Source organism: Megascapheus bottae, chromosome 12 (genome assembly GCF_031878675.1).
Source record: "Megascapheus bottae isolate mThoBot1 chromosome 12, mThoBot2.hap1, whole genome shotgun sequence".
Taxonomy (NCBI): Eukaryota; Metazoa; Chordata; class Mammalia; order Rodentia; family Geomyidae; genus Megascapheus; species Megascapheus bottae.
Window position 1 is genome coordinate 34318593 of NC_143520.1, and position 7500 is coordinate 34326092.

Consider the following 7500-nt stretch of genomic DNA (forward strand, 5'->3'; position numbering starts at 1 on the left):
TATGATGCAAAATTTTATATACATAGACACACATTTATACATATCTGTGAACATGCATGCAAAATGAGTGATTGTTGTCCTTAATGTACCATGTTATCGCTCATCTCTTTTACTGTCCCTTCGTTATCTCATATTCTTACAATATTTCACCTTGTTATCTGATATATTTGATATATGCTTAGTTGGTTATTTGAAATAGGAGAGGGTAGGGGGGAAAAAGTTGTGCAAGAGGAGTGGGGGAGGGAAATGGGGACCATGACATGAGAAAGGGTATCAATATTTGTGAAATAATGTACCTTTGATCTGCTGAATATAATGTAACCCTTGTATTAATTACAATAAAAATATATGAAAAAAGAAAAAAAGTACTGTGTTAATTAACATGAAACAAAATGAAAAATTCAAGAGGCTAATATTCATGAAATCCAAAGCTAATATTCAGAAAAGCTTAGTATGATGTATAATATGATTTTGGGCATTAAATGTGCATACATGTTCAAAATTATATGTAAATATTTTATAATCCTATAGTTGACTATTAACATCATTTGTGATCTTCTTGAACTTTTCCCTTGGTTAACAGAAAAAATTTGAAAGGCTTGACTAGCTCTTGAAGTGTCTATGTCCTATGTCCTTAATACTGAATGAAGATGTGTTTTATTTGCAAATCTATTACAACACTAAACTGAAAATGCAAATGGTTTAATTAGTTTTATCATCCAGGTTCTTATAGAGGAAAAGATTATAAACTTTAAGTGTTACTTTTTATGGTAGAAAATTTTCAGAGTATCTTTTTCTTATATGATTTTTTTCTGAAAGCTCATTCTAAGCAATATTAGATGTATTTATTTATTTATATCTGTGTATTTGGCTAGCTGACTTACCAATCTGTCTCCTTTTGTTTCTCCTTCTCATTCTTTCTTTCTTCCTTCTCCTCCTCTTTTCTTCTAAAAAATTTATATTTGACTGAGAACTAGTAATTCTATATAGTAATTCTATTAGAATTCTAATTCTAATTCTCCATGTTAAATACATTCTCTTGTACTATAGTGGGAAAATCTGTACATATATAGTATAAACTAGTACCAGAAAGTAAATTATTCTAGAATGTATCGAAAGGTTTATCTCTTTAAATCTGAATGACCAAAATTATGTGAATATACTTTTATTAACACCTGGAAAAAAAAACAACTCAAACTGGAAACTAACTTATACAGCACAAGAGGAAGTATAGGTAAAAAAATTGCCTCTCATTATTATACTATAAGTGTCAACATATCTATGTCTACAGCAAACAAGATGAGAGGAGGGGGTGGGGAAGGGAAATGGGGACAAAAATATGAGAAGGCGTATCAATGTGTGTGAATACAGCTCCTTTTATCAGGTGAATATAACTGTAACCCATATTTTAATTACAAATTAAAAAAGAAATAATTACTGTTTCGTTGGGAAAAAATAATTGACTTTCTGCAAAGACAAACTTTGCCTTATGAGACTTTAATGTTTAAATAATGTATAATAATCTATCTCCTCTATCTACTAGATGGTACCAATTTCTACATACAACCATAAGATTACTGGTTAATTTGAAAATACAAAATTTATCTAAAATCAACAATAAAAATGCAATGCTATTGCCAAAGAGAAACTATACCAAAAATGACATGATTTTGGTAATCTCATGAGTTAAAATACTAAAATTTCAAATTTATTCTAAGGATTTGATCTGGTTCTTTCCTTTCAATATTGTAATCATTAATGAGCAATATTCCCCCCAAATCTCAAAGTACAGTTAAAGCATCCATTTTTTAATAGCTGTTCATCCCTCTTTTTTCCCCTTAATTGCACTGATAAGTGTAGCTCATGAGTGGATCTCAGGAATGGCAATGAAGGAAAGTAGCATATAATGACAGAACTTGAACTTGTGTATGTTTGAAAGTTGTACATTAAATTTATTCAAGTAAAACATTCGAAGTATCAACCCCAAACAGCTATCATAGGTATTCCAAACTTCAATGACCTATGAGTAAACCTAGTCAATGGGAAACATATATATCGATTTAGATAGCCAACCAAACACCAGGGAAAAACAACAACAAACCACAGCTTCAACCAACAAGAAGAGTCAGTCTATTATAACGCCCTTCAGACAACAAGTTCATGCACAAGAAAACATCATGAGAAGGTAGTCTTATTTTGATTACCTAAGAGATCTCAGCTTTAGAAGGAATAGGAATAAATTGGATATATATAAAACAGTCTAACCTGAAAGACGTTCTTTCTGCTTGATTTTTCCTTGGCCCATTCAATCTGTGCTCCATGCAAATCCACACTTTCTGGTTTGTGTCCAGTTTTCTGTAAACCAAAGTAAAATGAGGATTAAAAAGCACACATCATTGGGGATGCATGTCAGAGAAAGTAAGAGTTTATTGAGTTATATGATATACATATTTATAATATAAACTTCTCTTGTTTTGTTTTTCTTTCAAAGAGGAATGCAATTTGTAGGAGTTTTGTGACTTCACAATTTTAATTCATTTAGAATTAGAAGTATTTCATTTGCTATAGTTAATAATAAAGTAAAATAAAATAATGAAATCTTAAAATATCAATAGGTTGAAAATAATGTTAAATTTTAAGTCTGCCTTACATACTATGAACTATTGATACTTAATGGCTCATGAGACAAGGGCATTTTAATGTACAAGATATACAAGTTAAAGAAAAATGACTCATAATGGAATAGAAATAAGTATGGCAATTTTTTGCTTTTGCTCTGGAACATTAACAGAATTACTTAAAGTCTGGCCCCACTGTGCTTCCTAGGCTCACTACCTGAGGCTCGCTCCCAGGTATTTCTGTTCAGTTATTTTTCAAGTAGGATCTTTAATTTCATTCAGGTAGTGAATATACTACCTACCCCTCATGTGCCAATAAGTACCACAGACATGATCCACCATGTCTGTTTTATTGCTTGATATGGAGATCTTGCTAAATATTTTTGCCTGGCTAGGCTCAAATTGTGACTCTCTCAACCTCTGTTTTTCAGGTAGCTGGGGTTATAAACCAAACCCCTCACATCTCATTTCAGAATCCATGCATAACCAAATGTAAATCTTTGAAAATACAGGTGTATATTGTGATCGTACTCATGAAGAAATGCAAGAATTTAGCAAAAGCTATAGCTTTCTTGGTAGACTTTAAGGCAAACATATTGATTGGCTTTTATCTTTCATAGCTACATTTGATCTTTTATGTTATCTGTACCTGAGATATTTTATGCCATGTGGTTGTTTCTTTATCTGCTCCTAGCCAAGGTTACCTTGTCTTAGGTCTTTTCAGGCTATCTTATGTGAATGAGCTGCTCCAGCAATCCATGTGTATTTTTTTTAAACTTCATGTCCTGATTTTTATTTTATTACTCTTAAGTAAAATTATCATTCATATATAAATATATACTGAATTCTTTTTCTCATTGACACACCTCTTGTGAAACCATTCCTTTAGGTCATATAGAAAGAAATTCAAGCAACAAACAACATTACAAGTGCATTATCTAAGGCTATGAATTTAGAATGAACAAAAACTGAGCTTTAAGTTCGTTGTACACTAAGTCCAAGTCCCAAGGTCTTAAATACAACACAGTACATACCTCTTCCCAGAATATTCATCCATTCCTTTTTCTAATACACACACACACACACACACACACACACACACACACACACACACACAAATACAATGTCATTTTCAGGTCCACAACTAAGAATTTTCATGCTCAGTTTTTGTTTTTTTTTGTAATCATTTTTTCCTTTCTCCTCTGTGAATCTGTGACTCTGGTTTACTAGACTAAACACGAGCTCCTAAGCAAGGCAATGATCTCTATCAACATTGAAATTGCCTGGCTTGCTAGTACCAGGAACTGCATAAACGACTAGTGGGACACACTGCTTTGTCTCAGAGGAAAAGATAATTACTGAAGGTTTACTGCTCTCTTGGTCCTAATTTCACCAAAATTTTTTCACAGTGGTTGATTTTTCTCTATTTTCTCCCACTGTCAAATGGGATAGTAGTAGATAGTTAGCCATAACATATTAATGAAAAATAGAAAATCAAGCATAAGCTCCACAAATTCTTTTCCTCAGTCTCCCCTATTTCTTTTTATTAATCATTGAGAGATAAGTGTTTTTGCATTCACGTTTTCATGCTGACTTCCAAATTTCCTTATTCTAGTATAATGAGGCTTTTGCCGTATCTTAAATAATCTAATATGGCTTAATATTAAGGCCATCTGATACCTTATCCTTCCTACTTATAGCAACAGACCTTGTTGGCTTTTCTATGTAAAATTATCTTGGTACTTTGCTATGAAGACATATTCTTTCTCAGTCTTCTTCCATCTTTTATAGCCTTATTTCTTTCACCGAATTTTCTTCCCTCTCTATTTTATAAACATTAATGATCTTTGGTTAACCAACATTCCAGATCCTCCTTATTTCTCACAGTTCCCGTGCATTCCATGGGCTTTGTTTTGTTCTTGATTTTGCTCCAGCATCTGTGAAATTTTCCTTTTAATGACCGAGAACACTTAATTTTACAACTACCAATATAATATGGCTCAATTTAGGGACATGATTATCCTCTTCCCACTTTTTGGTATTGCTTGCCTCATTTAACCATTCTGTTGCCCACTTAATCTGAAAATGTCTTAACTTCTGGCCTTTCTTTGCTCAAAAATGTCATAAACTCTAATGTCCAAAACTAGCTACTCAGGAGGCTGAGATCTGAGGATCATGGCACAAAGCCAGCCCGGGCATTAAAGACTGTGAGAATAATCACCAATAACCACTAGAAAGCTGGAAATGGCTCTGTGGCTCAAAGAGTAGGGCAGTAGCCTTGAGCCCAGGGACAATGCCCAGGCCCAGGTGTAGGGCAGTAGGCTTGAGCTCAGGCCCAGAGTTCAAGGCCCTGACTGAGAAAAAAGAATTATTTTTTTAAAAGACAGTTTCAGGTTTTAAGTGTTAGGCACTGGAAATATAGTTCAGAAAAGTTAGAGAATTTATTTGGAAGACAATCAAGATTTTATTCCAGAAGTCTGAAATTAAAGAATCCTTTAATAGAAAACGTATTTCTGATTCAACAGCTATAAAATGTAAGAAAAATTCTGCTAATGAACTTCTTGATGCCAAGAGATCATCTCAAACATCATTATAAAAATATACTTTTAAAAATTGACCAAATATGGATTTAAATCTGAGAATGTATATATCCTGTATCTTCTGTGGCAAAGTTAAAATAGAAATGCCTGCTTTTTTAAATATTTAAGTAGGATTATTTCAAAGCTACTGCATTTGGACAATTGAATGTAAAACATCTTTTTTTGGAACAAAGGGAAGTCATAAAATATTCATTTTAAGACTTTATTATCTACTTCTGATTTTTATTATTCCTTTAGTCCAATTTTATAGTTTCCCAACCAGAGCAAACAGACTGTTCTCTATACATTTGGGGGGAGTACTTAGATTAAAACTTTGGGTTTAGTTTTCTATTTTTATGTGATAATTTTGACAGTCTTTTAATGTATATTAAGGAACTATGAAAGTCTTGATATATCAATAATATAATATTGACATTTTCTATCATAAAGATTCAGTATATGTATAAGTAACAAATCAAAAACCATTTTTTCTTTCTCTCTTATAGATAGTTGTGTTTTTCTTAGGATAAAGCTCAATAATTTTCAACAGGTTATTAGCTACCATTTTTTACCTTGGATTAATTGATGTTTCAGAATATGGACTCAGATTGTCCTCATTTTGAAGCATGAAATACAAAATCTATTTAGAGGAATTAAGTTTTATCACATAACTTGTTTTGATTCTTGAAAATTGTTCATGGAGGAGGGTAAAACTCACTTATAGATTCTCATTTGAGCAAAATGATTTAGGAAAGAGTGCTAAATGGATACCCAATCTTATTAATGTCTAAAATATGGCCCCTGCCAAAGTAGAAGAGGAAACTTTGATTATGAGATGTGGGTCTTATGTATATGAATATAAATGATGCTAATAATAACTGAAATTGTTTCACAGTGAAATTTCTCAGGATATTGCATGGCCAAATCAAAACAAATTTTCAAAAAGATAAACTTTGCTAGTGATTTGGGGCACTAGAATGTCATGTACTGTTTATTTTTTGAGTTATCTCCTTTTAAAGAATTATTCTTCCTTTTTAAGAATGTCTTGCTAAAATAATTATAATATAATGTACAATAGCTCATATTGTACATTGATATTGTAATATACTTACATTACATACAAAGTTTAATTTTGCCACTTGAATAGGTTGAGCACATTTTTTGATGCTTTAGATGCCATTTATGTTTCTACTTAACCTCTTGTTCTATCAGTTATGACTGTGGACAAACACCCCTGTGTAAGCCATAGAGTCCTTTGATTTATAGAGGTCCAGTCACCTTTTTGGAATGATGAGCTTCCTTCTAAGCTGTCAAAATAGAGATGAGAATTTTTTACTTCATTTCTCAATTACAAATTTAGATGAAATATCACTTTGCAGAGTATGAAATTGGGCTTTCTTAGTTGTCACCTAAGGGTGGGCCAGAGTATACATAAGGTGAGTAAGTGAGTGAGTGAGCGAGGGATGAGCTTAATCCAAAGTGGGGAAGCAAGATATTAGGAAGAAACACATGGCAGATGAATTCCTTTCCTATCTTTCATTCCCCAAGTCACACACCTGCCTTGAGTCTTCTCCAGGATGTCTGTTTAACTGCTTTTCAAACACTCTGGTGCACCTATCCTGTGATCCCTCTTCTTTTTCATGGCTGACAACAAGGTGTGTATTCAGCATTACATCACAACTCTGGTGCTACTTCTTGACATTCCCTGGCTCTGTTCTAACTTAACTCTACACCTTCCTTACACTTGTACCTCTGAAATAAGAATGACAATTAATCTGTCATTTTCCCCACCCAGTGTCCAGAATTGAGACAATGATTTTAGCTTCTATGTGTCAGAAATGAATAAGTTTTTATATTAAAATTTGTGGTTCTTTTGAGTGTCTGGAGTTGTCACTGTGAAGCAGTTCACCAGCTTGAGACTCCATTTTTCCTACCTTTTTCCACATCCAAATGTAATCAGTTATTTATTACCACCACTGGAATGTTAGAAAACATGATAAAATACACATCTTGAATAATGGCCTTTAAAGTACATATAGATTCCCATTTTCACTTTACCTCCTTCTCATCTGCCACAAATCTTCTATTGTGCTGTATAATAATACATATATTTGATAAATCATAAATAAATACATATAAGTACATTATACAATAACATATATAAAATGAATATATTATATTACAACAAACATATTTGAGAGTTGCTAGGTTTGCTCGATACCAAGCACATTGTATCCATTTTTGTCACATATAGTATTAGGAAGTAGCTACACTTAGCACTCCATATTACAGTTGAGAATAAT

At 32.5% G+C, this 7500-nt stretch overlaps 1 protein-coding gene across 3 annotated transcripts in view; it reads right to left on the reverse strand.

Moving 5' to 3' along the window:
* Positions 1 to 7500, reverse strand: part of Arhgap15 (Rho GTPase activating protein 15) — a 626004-nt gene that overhangs the window by 501969 nt on the left and 116535 nt on the right. For all 3 annotated transcript variants that reach the window (XM_090343126.1, XM_090343125.1, XM_090343127.1), the window contains one exon: positions 2266 to 2355. In XM_090343126.1, the coding sequence (XP_090199252.1) occupies positions 2266 to 2355 (90 nt within the window). The remainder of the gene's footprint in view (positions 1 to 2265; positions 2356 to 7500) is intronic.